The 23,159-nt window shown below is 22.8% G+C and overlaps 8 protein-coding genes across 8 annotated transcripts; 3 read left to right on the top strand and 5 right to left on the bottom strand. All coding sequences in view use genetic code 6, as the record gives it.

The window, feature by feature from the left end:
* Window positions 1–961: 961 nt before the first annotated feature.
* On the top strand, window positions 962–2,698 carry TTHERM_00526610 (eukaryotic translation initiation factor eIF2A; the record flags this gene model as incomplete). Its single annotated transcript, XM_001028072.3, has 1 exon — window positions 962–2,698. The coding sequence occupies one exon, from the start codon at window positions 962–964 to the stop codon at window positions 2,696–2,698; it is 1,737 nt and encodes a 578-aa protein (XP_001028072.1).
* A 20-nt stretch (window positions 2,699–2,718) lies between these two features.
* TTHERM_000526609 (transmembrane protein, putative) lies at window positions 2,719–3,556 on the top strand (the record flags this gene model as incomplete). Its single annotated transcript, XM_012801084.1, has 2 exons — window positions 2,719–3,094; window positions 3,150–3,556. 2 exons carry the CDS (start codon window positions 2,719–2,721, stop codon window positions 3,554–3,556), a joined length of 783 nt encoding a protein of 260 aa, XP_012656538.1.
* Window positions 3,557–3,989: 433 nt separating this feature from the next.
* Window positions 3,990–4,295, bottom strand: TTHERM_000526608 (transmembrane protein, putative; the record flags this gene model as incomplete). Its single annotated transcript, XM_012801083.1, has 1 exon — window positions 3,990–4,295. One exon carries the CDS (start codon window positions 4,293–4,295, stop codon window positions 3,990–3,992), a length of 306 nt encoding a protein of 101 aa, XP_012656537.1.
* A 3,180-nt stretch (window positions 4,296–7,475) lies between these two features.
* TTHERM_00526590 (DJ-1/PfpI family protein) lies at window positions 7,476–8,051 on the bottom strand (the record flags this gene model as incomplete). Its single annotated transcript, XM_001028070.3, has 1 exon — window positions 7,476–8,051. The coding sequence occupies one exon, from the start codon at window positions 8,049–8,051 to the stop codon at window positions 7,476–7,478; it is 576 nt and encodes a 191-aa protein (XP_001028070.1).
* A 1,012-nt stretch (window positions 8,052–9,063) lies between these two features.
* TTHERM_00526580 (DJ-1/PfpI family protein) lies at window positions 9,064–9,639 on the bottom strand (the record flags this gene model as incomplete). Its single annotated transcript, XM_001028069.3, has 1 exon — window positions 9,064–9,639. One exon carries the CDS (start codon window positions 9,637–9,639, stop codon window positions 9,064–9,066), a length of 576 nt encoding a protein of 191 aa, XP_001028069.1.
* A 2,930-nt stretch (window positions 9,640–12,569) lies between these two features.
* TTHERM_00526570 (hypothetical protein) lies at window positions 12,570–16,473 on the bottom strand (the record flags this gene model as incomplete). The annotated part of the gene is made up of 7 exons (XM_001028068.2): window positions 12,570–12,981; window positions 13,556–14,087; window positions 14,658–14,789; window positions 15,109–15,239; window positions 15,522–15,676; window positions 15,884–16,077; window positions 16,182–16,473. The coding sequence occupies 7 exons, from the start codon at window positions 16,471–16,473 to the stop codon at window positions 12,570–12,572; spliced, it is 1,848 nt and encodes a 615-aa protein (XP_001028068.2).
* A 1,539-nt stretch (window positions 16,474–18,012) lies between these two features.
* TTHERM_00526550 (hypothetical protein) lies at window positions 18,013–19,193 on the bottom strand (the record flags this gene model as incomplete). Its single annotated transcript, XM_001028066.2, has 2 exons — window positions 18,013–18,732; window positions 19,044–19,193. The coding sequence occupies 2 exons, from the start codon at window positions 19,191–19,193 to the stop codon at window positions 18,013–18,015; spliced, it is 870 nt and encodes a 289-aa protein (XP_001028066.2).
* Window positions 19,194–22,495: 3,302 nt separating this feature from the next.
* TTHERM_000526549 (hypothetical protein) lies at window positions 22,496–22,915 on the top strand (the record flags this gene model as incomplete). The annotated part of the gene is made up of 1 exon (XM_012801082.1): window positions 22,496–22,915. One exon carries the CDS (start codon window positions 22,496–22,498, stop codon window positions 22,913–22,915), a length of 420 nt encoding a protein of 139 aa, XP_012656536.1.
* Window positions 22,916–23,159: the final 244 nt, after the last annotated feature.

The following is a 23,159-nucleotide window of genomic DNA, read 5'->3' as shown; positions in this document are numbered from 1 at the left end:
AAAATAAATTTCATTTGATCAATAAATAGCTGAAAATTTATTTTATGATTTTAGGTAGAGTCAAATAAAATTTAGAGATATGTAGATATATCAATTTTTATTTACTTAATTAATTTAAATTTTAAGATATAAAGATACAACATCACCAATTCTAAATTTGAAATAACTCCAAAAATTTATTCATAGAAAAAATAGAAAGATTTCAACATTAATCAATGATATGCATTTACCAGCTGAGATAACTATTTAATAGTATGCTATCGTCAAAAACACAATTTTATTGCTGGCATTAAACTAATAAAATTTTGGATCAGATGATGATAATAGAATTTTGAAAATTGGCCTAGTATTTACCTTTTTTATTTATTTTAAATACATTAAATTAGCAAAAAAAAATAACAAGGAAATATTAATTATTTAAATAGTGAAATATAATGAATGACAAATAAAATGAGTAAATTGAAGAATCAATTAAAAAAAATAAATTAATAATTTGCATAGAAATAATTAATGAATGAATGAATGCATGCATGCATATTTTGGACATTTAAAATTCTTATTAATTGCATATACTGTATCTTATCATCAATTAATTGGCAAATTAAAAGGAAGAAAGAAACCTTAGAAATAAATAATTCATCTCGAGGAGGAATGTTTTTATTATTTTATTTTAATGAAATAGGCTCAGTTCATCCAAATAATTTAATTGCGGACCATTCTTTCTACTAAGATATTAAATTTATTGATCAATAAATCTTTATATCTACCGCGAATATTAAAAAAAATAAAAATAATTACTAATCACAAAAAAATCAAATAATAAATTGTCAAAAACAAAAAGATAGATAAATAGATAGATAGAGAGTCAGTCAATCAGTCTTCTATTAGCCAATCCTTTCTATTTAAATACAACCTATATTTAAATTTTCATTCATTTTTAGCGAAAAAATTACTCATTATTATGGATATCGAAAGCCTCCTTTCCTCTCTCTCCTTCGAAGAGAGCCAATAGCAATAGCACTAGTTTGATGCTCTTGACTTCTAATTACAGCCATAGCTCAGCTCCTAAAGCAGCACTTCTATTTCCTCTTCTTACTCACTATCTTCTCCTAGCTATTAGTAGCACTATCAATAATAAATACCTTCCTAGTAGGATTGCTTCAGCAGCATGCATCTTGCCAAACAAAGCAGTAGCATTTCCAGTTGCAGCACTAGCAGCAGTGCTTGGAGTGACTCCCGCTTCATTCCATCTAGAAAACAGTCTAAGTATAATGTCATGCTTAGCAGCGCACATGAAGTTAAGATGTAGAAGAGCACAAAAGGGTAATTTTTACATGATGAAAACGACATCAGTATAGCCCAGCTTTATAAGAAACATGTCCTTGAGTTGAATAATAGCAAAAATGAAAATAAATTGCATTTTTGTGATTCTAAAGTAAGCAATAAATAATTTGGTCGCAAAGGAAACAAAGCCAGTGCTGCTTCCTCTAATTCATTATCTGCTGCTTTGCCTTATGGACCAGATTCTAACATGCTTCTAAACAATGAAAATAGCTGCAATGGATTAGAATCTATGATTTTGAGCATGCAAAAAACCTAGGCACAGCACCGTATTAATGAATAACTCTCTGCTAGCAATTCTTCATCGTTCTCTCGTAAGTAAAACCAGATCAGCTATAGCCAAATTAAAGTTTTAGATGCACCAGGATTAATCGATGACTTCTACTTGAACCTTTTAGATTGGAGTTAGCGCAATTTGCTAGCTGTTGCTTTAGGAAGCACTGTTTATGTTTGGAATGGTTAAAATAACTAAGTTCTTAAAATGTGTGACGTTACTAAAATCCCTAATCCCCTTATACAAGACTAAAGTCCTCACGTCCTTGAGTAGAACAAAGTTCAATCAATTTAATGGAGTTAAAGTGGTAATTTGCTTGGTGTTGGAGATGCAAATGGTATTATTTCTATTTATGACTTGCATACTCAAAAGCGTCTTAACTCTTTGCCTCTCCATACAGACAGAATAGGAAGTCTTGCCTGGAGAGATGATTTCATCGTTGCTAGTGGTAGTAGGGATAAATCAATATTCTGCACAGATATTAGAATTTCCACTCCTTCTAACAAGAGATGTATCTAAAGGTTTACAGGACATAAACAAGAAGTCTGCGGTTTAAAATGGTCATTTGACCACTAAATGCTAGCTAGTGGAGGCAACGATAACAAACTTTTTGTATGGTCTTTACGTACTTCTACACATATAAATAAATTTTAGGAACACAAGGCCGGAGTAAAAGCTATAGCATGGTCTCCTCATTAGCATGGATTGCTGGTTTCTGGTGGTGGTACTGCTGATAGAACTATTCGTTTCTGGAACACTTAGCTTGGCGAGCAAGTAGACTGCATTGAAGTCAACAGCTAAGTCTGTAATTTAGTTTTTTCAAAAAATGAAAACGAATTTGTTAGCACTCATGGATTCCAAGATAATGATATTATAGTATGGAAATATCCTACTCTATAAAAAATAGCTTGCCTTACAGGTCATACATGTCGTGTGCTCTAGCTCGGACTCAGTCCTTGTAGCACTAAAATTGTCACAGGAGCAGGAGATGAAACATTAAGATTTTGGGATGTATTTAAGTCTAACAAGAACGTCCCTAACAAGTAAGGTTCTCTCCTAGACACAAAGGTTGATCTCCGCTGAAAACTGATAAATATAAATAAATGATATTTGTTACAAAAAACATCTAAAGAGAAAATTTAAATTCTAGTTCAAAAATTATTATTTTTATTCATTTTTCAAAAAATTATAATAAATTATATAAAATTATACAAAAATCTTCAATCAAAGATTAAAAATATAAAATCTATTTCAAGTCATCTCATAAAGTCTTCATCCTCACAGATTTTTATCTCATTACTCAAACCTACTAACCCAAAATAACTAACCTCCTTATTACTTAACTACTTGGCTTAACAAACCTATTTTCTTACTATTAAATCGAACTAGAAACTAATCATTAAATATATCGCATAAGAATTCTATTAACAATAAACAGTGAGTCAGTAAGTCAATCACATAACATACATTCGATTAAAAGTAATTAATTTATTTCAAATTAAATATATATTTGATTTGATTTTCAATTAAATAGAAAATATCAGTTTAGTTCGTCCTCCCTCTAAAATATTAAAAGAAGAAGAAAATATTATTATTTTCTTTTTTTATTTTATTATATAAACTCTTCTTCTGCTTCAACTTACTTAGAATTTACTTATGTTTAAGATCTCAACTAAATCAATTTATTTTTAATTTTATATTAATATATTTATATTCACTATCATTTATTTTAAAATTTATTTCAAGTTTTATAATTTTATATCGGTTAAACTACTTTAAACTATGTTTTAATACATCATATCATCATTACTTAAAGGTCTAATTTTAATATTTAACTCATTTATATTGTCTTTAATAATTACATTTATTTTTTAAAATTCCTTATTTCAAATAAACAAACAAATAAAGAAGCAAGCTCCTTAATCAAGTATTTTAATTTGAAAATAAAATAAATTTAAAATTTACTTATTTTAAGTATTCAGATAAATTATGTATTTTTAAGAAAAGTATTATTAAGCCAGTTAATTTTTTATCCTTCCATCCAATATACTCATTCTGGCCAATGGTGATTTTTATAATTAATGTAATTTCATATTATTAAAATTTAGAATCCTAAATTGTTGTAAAGGTGGGGTAGTCTGAAAACAGGAAAATGAATATAAAATCAATTATTATTTGATAAAAAACTAATGGAATTAGACAATATTTAAAAATATTTTATATATTCCCCTCGTTACTCAACTAAAACAGAAAAGTGTACTTAATTAAAATTATTTTTATTTGACTACGCATCTCTAATTTCTACTATATTTTTAAGTACATATATATTTTATAGAAATATTAATTTATAATATAATTTTTCTCTTCGAAATTTTCATATAAATTTACTCTTATTCAAAAAATAATTTTTTAGTTATTTTAACTTTTAATTTAATTTTATCTATTATTCTTTTTTTGTGAATTGATATTTTTCATCCATTTTTGCTTCAAACACTTTTACTTGATAAAAACAGTTTATTTGTTTTGGATTGTGATAAATAATTAAAAAAATGAATTTAAAACAATAAAACACTTTAAATTTATTTAATTTCTTTTTCTTTTTCATTTTATTGTGTTAGTGTTTTTTTTTCTTTTTTAACTTAACTAATTTTTTATTTTCACCTTTGATTCTATAATTCATTAACTCATTTCATATTCTTTCTTCATTTTTTTCTGCTAACTAACTTATTAATTATATATTTTCTATTCAATATTTAAAAGTTAGAAAAAAATAGGTGCAACTGGTGTATCGAACTTAAGTTCAGCTTTAGCAAATTGCACTAATCTCTCAAAGTTGACACTTGAACTTGGGTAAAATAGTTTTTTTATTTTAGATTGTGATACTTTTAATTTTAAAAATGGATTGAAAATAATTTTGACTTTTAATTTATTTGATAGCTATTTATTTGATTTATTTTTAATTTGTGCTTGAGTTTTTTTTTCATTTTTCTTTGTTAATTTAACTCATTTTTATAATATCAACTTTTGGTTTTATTTTTAATTTATTAATTCATTTCATTTTTTTCTTCATTTTGTTTATAGTAACTAACTTATTAATTTTATATTTTTTCTTGAATATTAAGAAGTAATAGTTAAATCGGTGAAATTGATGCATCATTCATATGTTCTGCTTTAGCTAATTGCCCTAATCTCTCAAATTTTAAGCTTTACCTTCAGTAAAAACAGTTTATTTACTTTATATTGTGATATATTTAATTTTAAAAATGAATTAAAAACAATAAAGCTCATTTAATTTATTTATTTTTTACGGTGTTTGTGTTTTTTTTCTTCAAAATTTTTTATATATTATTAATTAATTGATTTAATATTTTTTCTTCATTTTATCCTTGTAAATAATATATTTTTTCTTCGATATTTTAAAAAGTAATAATTAAATTGGTACAATTAGTATCACAAGCTTAGGTACTGCTTTAGCAAATTTGACTAATCTCTCAAATTTGACACTTTAACTTGAGTAAAAACAATTTATTTACTTTATATTGTGATATTTTTAATTTTAAAACAATAAAATTCTTTTAATTTATTTGATAGCTTTTTTTTGATTTATTTTTCTTTTTTATTATGCTTGTTTTTTTTTTCTTTCTTTTGTTAATTTAACTGATTTTTTTATTTTCAACTTTTGATTTAATTATTAATTTCATATTTTTTCTTCATTTTTTTATAGTAACCAACTAATTAATTTTATTTTAAAAATGAATTTATTTGATAGCTTTTTATTTGATTTATTTTTTTTTTTTATTGTGCTTTAGGTTTTTTCTTTTTTCTTTGTTAGTTTAAATATTATTTTTATTTTCAACTTTTGATTTTATTATTAATAAATTCATTTCATATTTTTTCATCATTTTTACCTTTTAACGAACTAGTTAATTTTATATTTTTTCTTAAATTATTAAAAGCTGAAATTAAATCAGTGAAATTGGCATATCAGACTTAGGTCCTGGTTTATCAAATTGTCTAATCTCTCAAATTTGACACTTAGCCTATAGTAGAAACAGTTTATTTATTTTACTATGTGATAATTTTAAAAATAAATTTAAAACAACATCTTTTAATTTGTTTTATTTATTTTTCTTTTTTATTGTGCATAATTTTTTCTCCTTCTTTCTTTTATAATTTAACTCGTTTTTTATTTTAAACTTTTGATTTTATTATTAATTAATTTATTTCATATATTTTATTCATTTTTCTATTAACTAACTAATTTATTATATATTTTTTCTTTAATATTTAAAAAGTTGGAATTAAATTAATAAAGTAGGTGCATCAAGCTTAGGCTTTGCTTTAGCAAATTGTACTAATCTCTCAAATTTGAAACTTGACCTTGGGTAAAAACAGTTTATTTATTTTAGATTGTGATATTTTTAATTTTAAAAATGAGTTTTAAAATAATAAAGCTCTTTTAATTTTGATATTTTTTTATTTGATTTATTTTTCTTTTCTTTTTTTTCATATTTTTTTCATTTTTTCCTTGTAATTAACAAATTAATTTTATATTTTTTCTTCAATATTCAAAAAGTAAGAATCCTATAGGTGAAATTGGTGCTTCAGACTTAGTCTCTGGTTTAGTAAATTGTGCTAATCTATCAAATTTGGCACTTCACCTTTGGTAAAAAATAATTTATTTATTTTAGAATAAATCTCTTTTAGTTTGTTTGATAGCTTTCCATTAAATTTATTTTTCTTTTTTATAGTACTTTTGTTTTTTTTATTTAATTATTTTTAGTAATTTATGCTATTTTATAATAAAGTAAAAACTATGTCAATGAATAATAATTATAATTGAAATTATAAAACAAGTGCCTTAAATCAAAAAGATTAGTTCAATTTATAATTTTATTTTGAGAATTATAAAAAAGTGGAGAAAAAATATATAATAAATATAAAAATATTTGAAGATTAAAATACAATATGTTTTATTTTATAATATATATTTAGTAATAGGATAATTTAACCTAAATTTTGGTTGATTTATTATTGTTTGTTTTTATATTTGCGAATATTATAAAATATTTTTTAATTAATTAATAGCCTATTAAATATAAAAAACATTAAAAATTAAAGTCCTCTCTTCACCAAGAACGATCTAAGCTTTTTATAATTTTATTGTCATATTATGTATTATTAAATTATATATATTCGAAGCTTTACATATATGCAACAGTAAGATTTTCATCTTAAATATTATCCATATTATTTAGAAATATCTAAAATTTCAGAGTATAGCTTTGAAAAAGGCTGTTTCATAGGGTACTATAAATATATATAATTAGTAATAATAATTTATTTTTTTTATCAATCATTTATCAATTTTAATAAAAAGACAAAATTCGATCCAAGTGTTTATAGTAATTCGTAAAAACTCATTATAGATTTTATATAAAATAGGCAATAATCCCTAATAAGAAGATAGCTAGTCATAAAAAAAAAATAAAGAAATATTAATTTGTATTTAAAATATTACTCTGGAATTTTTTGAAAGAAATTGTTAAGTAAAGATTTAGAATAATTAACATTTTCACAAAAAAAATATTTTTAAAAATTTTGATTCTATCTATTTATCTATCTGTCTGATCATTTAAAATTAAATTTTTTATGCAAAAAATAAATAATCTTTTTGATAACTTATATTATTAGAAATCTATATGAATAGTTAATATTGAATGTATTTAAGTATTTTTATTAAGATTAAATTGTATAAAAAATAGAAAAATGTTTTTAATAACAAACTAAATACATTTATTTTGTTTTAGATTTATTCTCTGATTTGTTAAAATGCTATTGTCAATCAAAGACTCTTTCATCATTTTCTATATGCTAATCTTTTTAATACCTCAAGAACTTTTTATTCAGAATAGAGTAATCTAAGAAGCTAAAGTCCAAAATCCATAGCAGTTCCTGCACTTTTAGAAGTTATGCATTTACCTGTAACAACAACATCTTAGTCAATTTTAGATTTATTGGAAAGTTTATCAGCAAATCCAGGATGGCAAGTTCCAGCAATTTAACTATTCAAAAATCCGTGCTTCTCAAATATGACATATGGAGCGGCACAAATTGCAGCATAATATTTATCTTATTCTCTCTATTTCTTTAATCTTTCAATGAGAATTTAGCAATCACTTAAATGTTATGCCCCTGGCATACCTCCTGGACATGCAATCATATCAAAATCTTAATTAACTACTTCATCTAAATGTTTATCGCATAAAACTTGCACTCCATTAGCGCCTTTCACTACTAATCCTTCACTTTTGTTTAAAATTGATGCAACTGTAACATCTGCTCCTATACGACGAAATAAATCAATTACAGTAATAGCTTCTATTTCTTCAAAGCTTGGAGCTAAGGGAACTAAAATTCTTTTTTGATCTTCCATTTTTAACTTTCCTTATTTCTAGATCAGATATTATGTTTGTTTATTTTAATTCTTTAAAATCTTTAACTTTATAAATAATAATAAATTGTTTGCATTTGATTAATAAGATATTATTTATTTGATGATCAGATTTTTTCAATTTTTATATTATTTTTTATAGTTTATTTTAATTTTCTATTCTATAGATATTTTTTATTTACTTAATTAACTTGCTTGATAAAGGTACATATTCTATTTTTAGTTAATGACGAGCTTATTCCAACTTTTAAGTAGTTATTTCCTATTTTATTATTATCTCTCTTTTAATAACAATTATAATTATCTGTCTTTTAATAACAATTATTATTATCTGTCTTTTAATGATAATTATAATTATCAGCATTTTAATAATAATTATAATTACCAGTCTTTTAGTAATAATTATAATTATAGGTCTTTTAATAGCAATTATTATTATCTGTCTTTTAAAAGCAGTTATTATTATCTGTCTTTTAATAATAATTATTGTTACCTTGCCTTTTAATAATATTCATTATTATTTATTAAAAATAACAGGATTATTACTAGATTTATTTTAAAAACATGAGACAATGTTTAAAAATAAAATATTTTAAAATGGTTCGTTATTTTTAAATATATTTAATAAGAGTTTTTAAACAATTTTAAAAATGTTTATTAATTTTCAATTAAAAATTTATAAACGAAATTAACTATTACAAATACTTTAGAAGTGAAATAAATTGCCTATAAAAAGTTAGACTCCGATCATACATAATAGCTTTAAAAATAATTTTTTATTTTAATTTGTTTGAAAGTTTTTCTAACAATATAATAAAAATTTAAATATAATTATTTCAAATTATTCCTAATATTTCATATTTAACTTATAAATAAAACAAAACAGAAAAATAGAAATATAAAATAATATTATAAAAATAGCCTAGATATATAGCAATTTAAATAGCAAAAACAAAAGTAGTTTTATCTGTATTTAATTAATTAATTAATTAATTCATTTAGTATATACTAGCTTTTTTAAAACATCAAGAACTTATTGTTCTGGATACAGTAATCTGAGAAGTTAAAGTCCAAAATCCATCGCGGTTCCTGCACTTTTAGAAGTGACACACTTTCCAGAAACAACTACATCTAGATTTACCTTAGTTTGATTTGCTAACTTGTCAGCAAATCCAGGATGGCAAGTTCCTGCAACCTAGCTATTTAAGAATCCATGTTTTTCAAAGATAACAAAAGGCGCAGCACAAATAGCTGCATAATACTTGTCTTATTCTTTCTATTTCTTTAATCTCTAAATTAGGATTTAGCAATCACTTAAATACTAAGCGCCAGGCATACCACCAGGACAGACTATCATATCGAAATCTTAATCAATCACCTCTTCTAAGTTTTTGTCACATATTATTTATATTCCATTAGCACCTTTAACAACTAATCCTTCAGATTTATTCAAGATAGATGCTACTATAATATCTGCTCCTATACGGCGGAATAAATCTATAACAGTAATTGCTTCTATTTCCTCAAAGCATGGAGCAATAGGTACTAAAATCTTTTTTTAATTATCCATTATAATTAATTTAGCTTTTCTAAACAAAAATGTAAATTGTGATTATTTTATTTTAATTTTTTATGATTTATAATATTAATTATGGCCAAGTCTTTTTTCTACTTATATTCACTCGATTAAAATTCAGTTTAAATGTCTACTTCCAAATTAAATTAATAAACAAATAAATAAATAACTAAAGTTATTTTACAGAATAATTTTTCTTGTTAAATATGTAACACATTTAAAGTAAAACATGAATAATTTCTGATTAAGATGATAAATTCGATATTTAATTAATAAAATTTCTTACATTAACTGTAAATCTTGCATCGTATTTTATTAGTTCTTTATAATTTATCATTTACATTTTTTACAAGGATCTCATTATTTAAAAGTCTAATTTACTTTTGTCTTTTTTTAAAAAATAAATAAATAAATAAATAGAATTTTACTTAAACGAGATTATTTGAAATAAAATATTTTATAATAAAAAGTATAGAATATGCATGTATTATATTAATAAGAGAGATTTTATAAAATTGCAATAAATCTAATCATTTAAAAATTAAATATATCTTTAATCCTTATCTAATAAATAAATAAATTAATACATCTAACAATAAAGAATCGTTTGAAATAGAATATTTTACAATTAAAAGTATCAAAAGTGTATTTATTTCACAAGATTAATTATAGAAATCTTCTCCAAATATAAGTCTACATCATATATTATTAGTTATTAATAAATTTAATTATAAATCTTTTAAATGATTTAAAAATCAGATTTTTCTTAAATCCTTTTCTAATAAATTTATTTAGACATAAAACATCATTTGAAATAAAATATATTTAAATAAAATTATCATATTATATCACAAGAAATAATAAAAAATTTTCAAGTTTAAATATAATTTCAAACTATTGCATAATAGTTCTTTTTAATTTACTATTTAAATTTTTTTCAAGGAAACTAATCATTAAAAATAAAAACATTTTTTAAATTCTTTTTGAATAAATAAGTATGTTTGTTTAACTAATAAAGATATTATTATAAATAAAGTATTTTATAATTAAAAGTATCAAGTATATATAAAGGGTAAATTAATTTCTCAGCTAAATAATAAAATTTATTACTAAATGTTGCTAAATTTAATTTTAAGTTGGTTAATTCTTTCTTTATACATTTGATTTTCTTCATATAGGTTTGAGACGAATTTATATTCTCATCTCTATATCTATTGTTCTGTAAGTAATAAACATCTGCATTTAAGTGTTTGCCCTTGAAATTAGAGGATTAGTAAGATTTTTTCAATTAAATATATTTTATATTTATAAAATTATTCTATTTTGATTCTAATTTTTTAATTCTAAAACTATAAATCATTATTTAAAAATATAATAAAGTAACTAATAAATAAATAATCTTCTTAATAAAATATACCAAATTATAATTGTTCATTTTTTAAAATATAAAAATATTTTTCCTTTAATTTTCAATTCAATATATTTTTTGTGGATTTAAATGAATTTTTTGAATAATTATTTGTTTGATTTATTTTTGATATTCATAAAATAATTTAATTTAATAAATAAAGAAGAAATTATACGAAAAACAATATTTTTTCATAATATTTATTTTAAATTATATAATATTTTTTAAAAACAATATTTAAAGATTATTTTGGAGAATATTTTATATTTTGTTTGATACATATTTTTAAATTGTATTCTAATTTATTCAATAAAATATTAATAATTTAAATTTAATTTATAATTGTAATATTTTAATTGCTTTGATTTTGTAAAGCCTATAATTTAAAATTCAATATTAATTGTTTTTGAACTGAAAATTAAGATAGTAGATTTTATTTAATTTAAGCAACTTGAAAGATATTTTAATTAAAATATTTATTTAATTAAACTGAACGAAATAAGATGAAAAAGTTTAGAAAATATTTTTTATATTAAAAAGTTAAATAATAATAAGTAAGTTTTTGTAAATAAATATTTTATTATTAAAGATAATAAAATTGATTTATTTAGAATAATAATCCTAACTAAAATTTTTCAAATTATTGTGATATTACAAAAAATAGAATAAATAAATTAAAATTTTTGAATTAAAAATTTCTTTTAATATTTATTAAAAATTAGTGTTAAAGTATTTAATAAAAAATTTAAGATTTCTAATTTAAAAAAAATAAATTAAAATAATAAAAATGAAATAAGTTGAAAAATTTAAATATTTGATCAACTTTTTTATAATAAAGAATAGAAATCTATTAAAATTCAAAAATAGTGTTCTTTTACACTTAATTTATTGATGATTGAATTTAAAATGTGAAATGGTTTTAAGAATTTTGAACTGGTATATATAAAAATTATAATCTTTTTTCTAAAATACATGAGTAATGATTTTATTTAATTAGTAAAAATAATTATTATGAACAGTAAATAACATCAACAATTATAAAAATGTAGAAATTAAAATATTTATTGTACATACAAACTTTTGAGATTAACTTTATTATTTATTATTTTTTAATTTACATTTAATTTTTCAGAATAAATTTATAAAGTTGATATGATTTGTTTTTGGTGAATATTTAGAAGGTATTTGAACAAGTTGATGATATTGTTTTTTTTATGTTTGTTAGCTATATATAATTTTTTTATAAAGAAGTAAAAACTGAAATGGCTAGTAAATAGATGCTTATTTAAAGGTGTTGCAGGTAGGTTTTCATTTTTATTAAAAGGATAATATGATCTAATATTATGTTAATTCCGTCAATAAATAAAAAAAATTAACGTCATAGATTGAGAAAATTTTGAATTTAAGAGGTTGATATTTACTCAATAATTTGAATAATTGCATAAAAATTAAGTACTATTTATTTGCTTACAACGTTAATCTGTCACACTATTGCTTTTCAGTATATTAAATACTATCAGTTATTAGTGTATTATCTCAAAAGTATTTATTTCAGCTAAAATAGAACCAAATTTTGTTATTATTCTATTCTTTTTCTCTCTATCAATTCTTAGTTATGTTAGAACTATCTTTCGCTCTCCTTATCTTTAGGATACTATTACATATTTTTAGCTATCTTTTAAGAGCCATGAATGTTATTCAAACTCTGTGAGGTAGAAGAAATTTTATTATTTTAACTTTAGGCTATATGTTATAGACTAGAAGGATTCTAATAGCAATTATTCTAAAAAGATAAATTTTTGTCAAAATCTGAATTGCTCATTATAACGTTCATTAAGTCAGCTTTCCACTCCAGCAGACTAGAAAAATACTATACAAGTTTCTTTAGTAAGTCCTTACTTGACATGGTGTAGACATTATGAACATCCCTAGATTATTTTAATATATTAAAATTAAGTAAATAGTACAAAAGGGATTTATATTAATTCATTTCACATATAAATAGAGCAATTTGCTAGTTTTTTATTGACTTAGTTTAGTTATTTTTATAAAATGAATTAAATATATGCTGATGATGGTAGGTATCGAACTGGAAAAAAAGTAGATCTAATAATTGTGAAGACCAAAAGTAATTAAAAGAGAGTAATGTGTATATAGAGATTAATTAAATTAAATTTAATTAATTATCTAAAAAATAATAATTGTTTGTATTTGTCTGTTTTGTCCTTATTTATTTATAAATTAATTATTAACTAATTTATTGATTTCAGTGTAAAATTTTATTAAATATTTAAAAGTAATAGATGAGCTTTAAAAATAGCTTTACATTAAGCAGTTAAGCAAATCTCTACAAATTAATTTGGTTGATTCTATCAATCAAATCTTATTAAAATGGAATTATATAAATATACCATTAAAAATAAATAGGTCAGATTTAAATGAAAAACTTTATTTAGCTAGTACTTTTCAAGCTATTTTTAAATAGAAGTTTTAATGCTTTACCTATAAACATCTTCAAAATTGAGATTGTGTGTTATAAATATCTTTCTAAAAAACTCCATTTATGGAGTATCCTTTAGTTTTAAGGAGTCTTAACTGAATTCATCTTTTATTTCCTAAAATAGTTCGTCGATATTGTCAGAAAATTGATTTAAATCGTTCAATAATTTAGCTTTTTCTTGCAATAGAAATTTTTATCTCTCAGCATTATTTTTTTCCTTGGCTTATATTTATTCTTCTAAATTCTTTACATTTCGTTTCAAAATCTCAATTTAGGTTTCTTATCTTTTAATTTTGTTATCTTTAGAGAGTATGTCTTCCTTCAATTAAAATATTTCTTCGTTTAGTGTATTGATGTGCTTCTCTAATTTGAGTTAGACACTCTTCAGCTGATTGATCTCTTCCTCATAAGCATCATATTTAAATAAAGTAGAGGTATCACCTTAAATAGTAATTCCCTTCTCCTTGTGATAAATAATATTCTTTTTTATTAATTCTAATTTCTACTTCATTCCATTCCCTACTTCGTTCAGCTCTTTTGATGAATAAGAAATTAACTATTTAAAAAATAGCAGTAGCTAGCAAGTCATAGCGAATAAATTTTTATCCGTGCTTGCTGTTTTGCGTACTCAAAAAAAAATAAAGAAAAAGAAATAACTATTTTTAGCAATACAAAATAAGTAAAGTTTGCGATGTAAGCAAAATTATGATAGGACAAAGTATTGAAAATAATAATAATAATTAAAAAGGATTTATGTATGAAATAAAAATTGCTTATTAGTTTTTTGATGATAAAGCAACCAAAAAAATGTTATTAGAATGCCTGATTTAACACAGTGATCAAACAAATTCGATTTACAAAAACTCTTTTAAATTGATATAGATGATTTATATCACGCAATGTCCAATAAATTTTTTTTTAGATATTATGCATGTTTATTTGTCTTGCAACAAAATCCTATTTATCTCTTTAAAAAAATCGTCACCAGATTCGTCATCAGATTCAATAATTATTGAACCAGTGTATGTCACATTCAGAATGAAAAATCATATAGATAAACAGTTTGAATTTTGAAAGCTAAATAAATAAATAAATTTTTATTACCTTTGATTTTATCTTTGAGTAATTCTACTTAATTTTGATGTTCTGCATTCAGAGATATTATTTCTTCTAAAAGCTTTCTACACACTTCGTTGTATGGAAAATGATAGGGTTGAACCCACAGAAAGAAATTCTCTTTTGATTTTAAATTTTTAAAATAGAAATTATTAATTAAAATAACACCTAAATTGCTACAAATTTAAAAGGCAAATAAATAAATTTTAGGATAGAATTTTGTTGCAATAATTAATACTCTTCCATACTTATTAAGAAACTATTTATTTATTTATGGAGTAATTTATATATTTTGGTAACAAATTATTTAAAATTTTACTTAAAGTATTTTAAAGTAGAAAGTGTGTTGGATGAACATAAATTATATTTATTCTATTTATTTATTGATATATCCTTTGGAATATATTATAACGTTTTTAAGCAAAAAAAAAAGGTATACTTATATGTTTATTAGTTGTGATTTGTAATATATCCTCTTTTAAATCTAATGACGACTTCCAGTGGAAAAAAATATAGCTCTTTAGCTTATCTAATACATACAGCATTTCTTAAGGATAAGAACAATCAACCCTATAAAATAAAAAAATAATTTTAAAAATGTAAATAACAACAAAGAATATTTTTTTTCTTTTTGAAATAATTAAGCATGAAAAAGCGCTCTTTTAAGCTTGAAGAATCATTTTTGAAAACTTGAATTTTGGCACAATTTTTTTTGTTTGTTTGTTGGCTGGGGTGAATTCAATTAGCGTTTTTACTTATTTGTTAATATGCTAATTTTGTAGGTTTCAAATAAAAAAGTGATGACAAATAGAAAGCTTTTTGATTTAATTATTGCATTTTTGAAAGGTCTACTTGCAGCTCAATCTGAATGTTTCAATATAGAGTTTTAGCTGTTCGATTGATTGCTTTTGATCCATCATAGAGTTGCTTTTGCAGTCACTTTCGTCTTGATTTTCATCATCTCTTATTTCTTACTAAATTCGAGTAATGTTTTCTCTCAATTTGGTCTAAAATTAATTCAAAATAAATGTTAAATAAATTTGTAAAATAATTATGTTTGTTTGTTTGTTAACGAATAAATTATTGATTTAGAAAACTTCTTTAGATTAATATTCCTACTTTATTTACCTACTACCTAAACGGGAAATAAGTTAGCAAGTAATTAAGTAGTCTTTCTTAAATTTGATAACTTGTATAAAAAAAGTTTTAATTACTTTTTGTTTATCAAAATCCTTTTTTTATTATCCAGATAATCGCAAATGAGCAGTTTGTGCTCTTTCTTCTTATTCATCAAAAGTTTTAGACTAAGCAAGAACTTCTCTGTTTGTATTAAGTGTGTTTTTTTACCAGTAATTAGTTTCAAATCCCTGCAAAGTTTGCCTTTCTTTTTATGTTGAGGCAGCTCTAACTAGTTAAAATTGATATAATAAATAATAATAATCTATCTATGTGTGAATAATTCTAGTATTTAATTTCTATTTTAAATAAACATATTATTTATGTGTTGTATACTTGCAGTTAGACTAGGGTATTTTCCTTTAAAGCGAAATTTCTAACTTTTTATAGCATCAATGTCCGTAACTTTAGAAGCAGCTTTGAGCTGCGCAAAAGATTAAATAACTTTAGGATCATTATAATCTAAAACTTAAGAAATCGATTATTTGAGTTTATCTGCATTTTATGCCTATGCCTCTAAATATTTTTTACGAAGAGATGTTGTCTCTTTGAAATAATCTAAATTGTCTTTTTAAGCAGAGCCAGGCTAATTAGATATGTTATAGCTTTGTGAATGAGAGCGTTTCATTAGAGTCAAAAGTTAATATCACAAAGAAATAATATTGATTGGTGTAAGTGTGATAAAATAGTAAAAATAAGACTTATATATTATCAAAATTAATAACTATTTACCAGAAATATAATTTTCGAATAGAAGATTTACATAGGAAAGAAAGCAAATTAAGATTAAAAGATAATTATTAGAAAAAAAAGTTTGTGCAGATAGATAGATTGATAAGTGCATCAAAATATTAAATAAAATAGGGATTAAGAAGAAAGTTAGATTTAGAAATATTTTCATATTTAGAGAAGAGAAATTAATAATGAGACATTTGAGCTTTTTTTAGAGGAAGATATAATAACTTAAAAATTGTAAGAAATCAAAATCAATTGTTATAAGTTTATAGTGATATAATAATTAGTGTGTCAATTGTGTATAATAAGCTGGATAAAATGATACAATATAAATTTAATTTCACTATTTTATTACTAACTCAGCAATAATTTATAATTTCTCTTTCTTTCTTGTGAATTATCTTAACAACTTTTAATTAACTTTTCATTTGGGTAACTAACTAAATAAATATTCATTTAGCGGTCTCAGTTTTTAAATTAATTGGGGACATTTCATATCATAAACCATTTAAAAGAGATCAATCTAATTTTAGATATAGAAAAATTTGTAACTCAGCAAAGCTGTGACATCTATCAATTTTTATCAATTGATGATTTTCCAAAAACATTATAAAGTTTACTCACCTTACTAAGAATATAAATAAATATAAATAAAGAGCGGAAGAAACGAAAGACAAATCTTTCTAACACTGCCAGAAAATTGAATTTCCAGCTTGAAAGCTAAAATTAATTGAAAATTATGTTAAACCTATTTTACAAACAGATTTTCTTTGTGAAAAAAGTAAAAGAATTGAAAAGGAATTTGGACTTTTTTTCTGGAATTTTATAAAATTAGATTTACACAAAAAGATGAATTAAAATATTTAGATAAATTATGATACAATTATTAATTTATTTATTTATTTAGTTGTTAATAAGAATATTTAATATGGTTGGTTGGTTGGTTGGTCGTTATCCCGTTATTCAATATATTAATTTTATATTATTTATATAAAGTATTCTAATTATAAAGTGATTAGAAGGAAAATGGTTTAAAATTCCTTCCTGCTTTTAAATAATTTAAGAGGAAAGAAATTTAAAAGATGAGAGACTAGTTTTTTTTAATAGAAGCTCTTTGTTAATATTGAGGAATTTTATTTGTCTATCAATTTAAAGTTAAATTAGTTTTAGATGGTTAGTATTAATAAGTATTTGGCTAAATTGAATGTAGACATCGATTGACTGTTTTACTTACTTCCTTAGGTAAGATTTTGTTTGTGTTGGTAGTTTAGTTTAGAAGTTGTTTTACATCTAGTCAGGGTATTAGAAAGGTATAAATTATTTTGTTGAAAGGATAGAAATTATTAGTTAGATATGACTCAGTTTTATATAAGATTATGGTGATTAAAATAAACTAATAAGTTGATAGTAATGTGATTCAAACTTTCACCATTCAAAAGAATTTTTATTGCATGGGAGCAGCGGCTGATGGTAATTGGCCTAACAATTATTGCTATAAGAGGAGAGTTGCCAAGGGATTTAAGGTAGCAGCTGGTTAGACAGGTTATTATTGGGCTTGTTGAGTCTAAGCAAGTTACAATAACAATAATTATTGTAAAGTATTTTGTAATTATTATTACTATTATTGTTATTATTGCTATTGAACTTAGAATTATTGTTAGAGCTACAATAATATATTTTGAGAAATAGCTGTGGGGATTTAAGCAGATTATTGTAAAGCAGGTTATTATTGTTGGGGAGGAGGGATGATGATTGATGTGTTCTTTTATTAAATCTAGCTCAAAGGGTTAACTTGGATGTTATTAGGAGCTTAGGGAGCTACTAAAACAAGGTTTCTATTTTGGATGAGTTACTTCTTCATGATATTGTTATTTCCCTTTAATTCATCGTGATTATCGGAACAAGAATCTTCGAAATCCTTTTATTCCGATAAATTGCTGGCTGTAGACATGAAAGATTATTTAATAAGGTGCTTAGGAGGGAGAGCACGAGCCATAGCCTATTGAGAAGCTGTAGCAAAATCTTGGCTAAGTGCAGCAGGGTTGGTTAAGTCAGCACAGCTTGGAGAACTTCCACCGTTTTTGGATTTCTTTCTGTGCATGGTAAGAATGGTTTTGGCAGAACTGTAATTGATGTTCAATTCTTCAGCAGCCTTTAATTTAATTAAAAAGAAAATTTAGTAAATCGTGCGTAAAAATTGTTTAATTAATAATTAGAAATGATTTAATTAAAAACTTTTAGTTCAAAGAAGCTAACTAACTAAGTAATTAACTAATAAAAATAGCTAGCAAAATGACAATAAAAAGGGAATAGAAAGAAATGAATCTCTCTATATCTTTTTTATGAAATGTATTTAGGGAGAATGATTTTAGAGTGAACTACCCACTTTCAAAAGTGAATAAATTATCCTCTTTTTTGATGTGATTTCTAATCATAAAATTAATAAATTAATTAATAAATTACCTTTTTAATTGATTTATTTTCTTAAAAGATCTTATTGAGGAATTTGACTCTCAATGTTTCAGTGATCTTGTTGTATTTACGTTGGGCATGGGGAGCCTTACGAAGGACTTCTTAGTCGACTTCTTTGAGGATGTCTTCGATTACTTTCATTTTTTTTTGATCAATGTAAATGTTAATGATTGAGTGTAAGTAAGGTTAGGAATTGTGTTAAATGGGGGTTATTGATTTGAATTTATTTAATTAAGCCTTTGATTTTTGCTCAGGTAAATTAAGATTGTTTTTTTTTTGAGTTTTTTTTAATTTGATTTTGTTTTTGACTATTTTTTTATTAGATTTCAAGATAGATTGTTTTGAATTACTTCTATGAGTGGTTATTTAAATTAATTATCAAATTTATTTTTAGAAATCAAGGAATAATGTGACGTAAATTAATACCTTTTCTTTACGTCTATAAAATTAGTTAATACTGCGCCATTGTAAATCGTAATATTAAATACACTTTTTATTAATTCGTCATCTCCATTATAATTTGCGACTTGCACAAAGCACAATTCAAACCCCTTAGACAAAACCCATTATTATGTATTATTTTTAAAAACTTAATGCAAGTTAGCGCAAATATTAAATAATTGATCAAGGCCATTAAGCTTATCATTGCAAATGATTTACTGATGCTTTTTAAATCTAAAAGTATAAAACATTATTTCTATGCGTACCTTGCATCACTTTGCTCCTTCAATACATTATTTCTATCTTCATTTCTTTCCCCTATTTCTACGAATTTAAGTTTAAAAAAATGGCTCTTTTTTGTTCTCAACATACCATTTATCTCCTCAAAAATTGTATCTCAGTGCTCTGAGATCACTAGTTTCCTGTTTAAATATTTTAGAAAAAGCCTTTTAGCCATCAGACAGAGATAGAATTTAATGCTAGCACTATATTTTATTTTTTCTCAAATTTACCTCACCCCCCACTCTCCAAATACTGCCTTTAGCACTTTAATAAAAGTGTAAAAAAAAATTTATCTTCGTTTATAAAATACATTTAGTAGCGAAAATTAGATTTCCTACTTAATTTAAGTAGAATTTCTTTCTAGTATTCTTCTCTTTCTTCATGCAAGTCTTTCATAATTTATGTTTTTGATCTTAAACCCTTCAACTTCTAGTAATCTAGTCTTGTTATTCCCTTTTTGCTAATTTCTATCTATTCTACTTGTTTATTATAAAGAGTTAACCCGAAATTCTTCTTTTAGATTATTACATTAATTAAAGCTAAAATGGTAGTAATCTCGTCTTTATTTATTGACAAAAGCAGCTAGACTTGATTAGTTCAAGCAATGCCTTCTTTTAAGCAGGAAATTACATTTAAAGAATTCATTTTGAATATTTTTTTAGCTTAACTCTGAAATAATATTAAGGTCTATATTATGTCATATTAAATTATCACTTAAGTCTTGAAAATTATGACAAATTTTTAAGAAATCTAATTATTACTGTCTTTAATCACTGGTATAAAACTATAACATTACATTCTCGTTGATAGTAATAGAAAAAATGACACACTAAATTTTGTAAAAGTATGCAATAATACAGTAAAATTAATAGCTATAAAACGATAACAATAACATGGAAATAAAAATATCAACTTTACAATCTAGAATATACAATGCAAATAAAAATTAATGAAAACAGTATTTCTATAAAAAAAAGGCACTTTCTCTTCCTATATTGAAAACCAGAATAGCTAGCTATCTAAAAATCTTTGAGTTTGGTTATAGTTGCTACAATAATTTACTCATTAATTCATTTATTGATTGATAGATAGATTTATTAATTCATATCTAGAGCTTTAAAGACAATATTAGATATGGATTATGAAGATGATTATAATTGTAAGGAATTATATAAAAATTAATAAGTGTGTTTTAATGTATTTTCAAAAAAAAGCTAAGAAACTCTATTCTTATTAAGTTAATTTCAAATTAGACAGAGATATAACTTGGAATAACTGAATTAATCTAATTATGGTATTGGATGTTCAAATACATTCAAGCAAAAAATTTAAATTACGTAAATTTTAAATGCTCAGACATTAAGCATGCCATCATAATACAAAGCTAAAAGCTAATAAATTGAAATAATTCGGTTATTTATCACTTCAAAAAAAATTATAAAAAATTATTATTATCATCAATTATTGATTCTACCTTAATAATATCGTATTAATTCTATTTACGTCTTACTTTATATGAGATCATTGATTTATTTTTATTTTTTTTGTCACCTTAAGTGCTCTATAAAATTTGTATACAAAATAAAACTGAATAATCAAATCTCTTTTGGAGCAACATTTTGCTAAAATTTTCAAATAAATTTAAATATAAAAAAATTCACTTTCTATCTTTTGTACCCAATCAATCAATCAACTAACAAAGCAAGAGCCTTTGGTTAATTTATTTTGATTGCATTAAAATAATTCATATCGCAGTTCATCATGCCAAAAAATTAGACTATGAAAAATACTTCAATTTGAAAAACTTAAGCAGTTGAAAAATTATTTGATTTAATCATATGTAGGGTTGTCATAAAAAAAATACACTTTCTAAAAATTTTACATCTAATTTTAAATATAGAGTTTTTTAAATGAATTTCTATTAATATATTTCAAAAAAAAAAAATTTAAAAGTTAGAATTATTTAGAGATATTTAAAACTGGTGATTTCTTTTATTTTTATGACGTAAGGTTGAACCTCCTTTTTCTGAAATAAAAATTGAAGCTTTTCAGATTTATTAATATTTCTAATGTATACACTGATCAATCAAAAAATTATATCTAATCTTCAATCGATAACTTCAAAATATAATTCAAGTAAAGAGATCAAAATCAACTTGGAAATTAATAAAGCAAGCATGCAAGCAACAAGTAATTAATCATTTTTACTAAATTTTAATTAAGCTCTTTTAAGAAAAAAAAAAGGAATTTATCTCTTTAATAAAAGTAATTAAACTATTGAAAAAAAACTCAATAAATATATAGTTTCATTATGTCAGAGATCAAACATAAAAAATTTTAACTAAAATACCAAAATTGATATTGATTAGTCTGTTTTATTTAAGCACCTTAGGTCAAATACATCAATTTACTTTCTTTTTCTGTTTTCCGGTGATAAAAATATGATAACTTTACTCATAAAACTTTATTCAATAATTGATATTCTAATTATATATTTGAATACAACCAAATTATTTATTTATTTTTCTGATTATAAAAATTGAGTTTTGAGAGCAAGCTTTAGATGTTAATCTAAAATTAGCTTGTAGGGTGAAATCGATTCAATTTTTACTTTTCTATTACAAAATTTGCGCAATTATTTAAATGGAAAGATTTCTAAGAATTGCCCTGTAGTTATTTTATTACAAAAATTGTTAAATTTTGTAGGATTGTAATAGAAGATGGTATATAAATATTTGATGTTAAGCTATGAAGATTGTCAAAGCTATTTGTTACTGAAAAATAAATGTTTTAAGGATAAAATTAATAATGAAAGATAGATATATTTATTTGGCTTAGAAATGCATAGTGCGCAACTTTTAGTAAAGATAAATGTGAAATAAATTTAAGAATTAAACCCCCAAAAAAATATAATATTAATGAGTTTACTTAAAGCAAGTAATGATTATTCTACTGAGTAAAATCTTAATTATAACTAAAAAGAGAGATCGTTTAGGAGTAGTATATATCATCAATTATTAAAATGGGATTTAGAATTAGCAGATTTGGGTGGGATAAAAGATTTACAAAAAAATTAAAGGTTTTAAAAAAAGTATTGCCATTTCTGGGCCAAAAGAATGGTCTACTATAATTTGTCATGATCTCATTAATTCTGAGGAGTAGTGACGGAACAAATTTAAAAATGACTCAATATAAAATTATTTGATGCAAATTATATTTTCCATGTAACTAATTTTGATAAATACTCTGCATTATTTAACCTGTTAAGGTATTTTACTCAAAGCTACCAATTAAATCTAAAGGGTTTTAAATTTAGAATAACTTTTTGAATCTCAATTTTTACTAAGGTTTTTTTAATATTAAAAGTAATCCAAATCTTATTTT

Source organism: Tetrahymena thermophila, assembly GCF_000189635.1.
Source record: "Tetrahymena thermophila SB210 genomic scaffold scf_8253811, whole genome shotgun sequence".
NCBI classification, from domain to species: Eukaryota; Ciliophora; class Oligohymenophorea; order Hymenostomatida; family Tetrahymenidae; genus Tetrahymena; species Tetrahymena thermophila.
The sequence above is the reverse complement of the archived record's forward strand: the minus strand, read 5'-3'. Positions and strand labels throughout refer to the sequence as shown.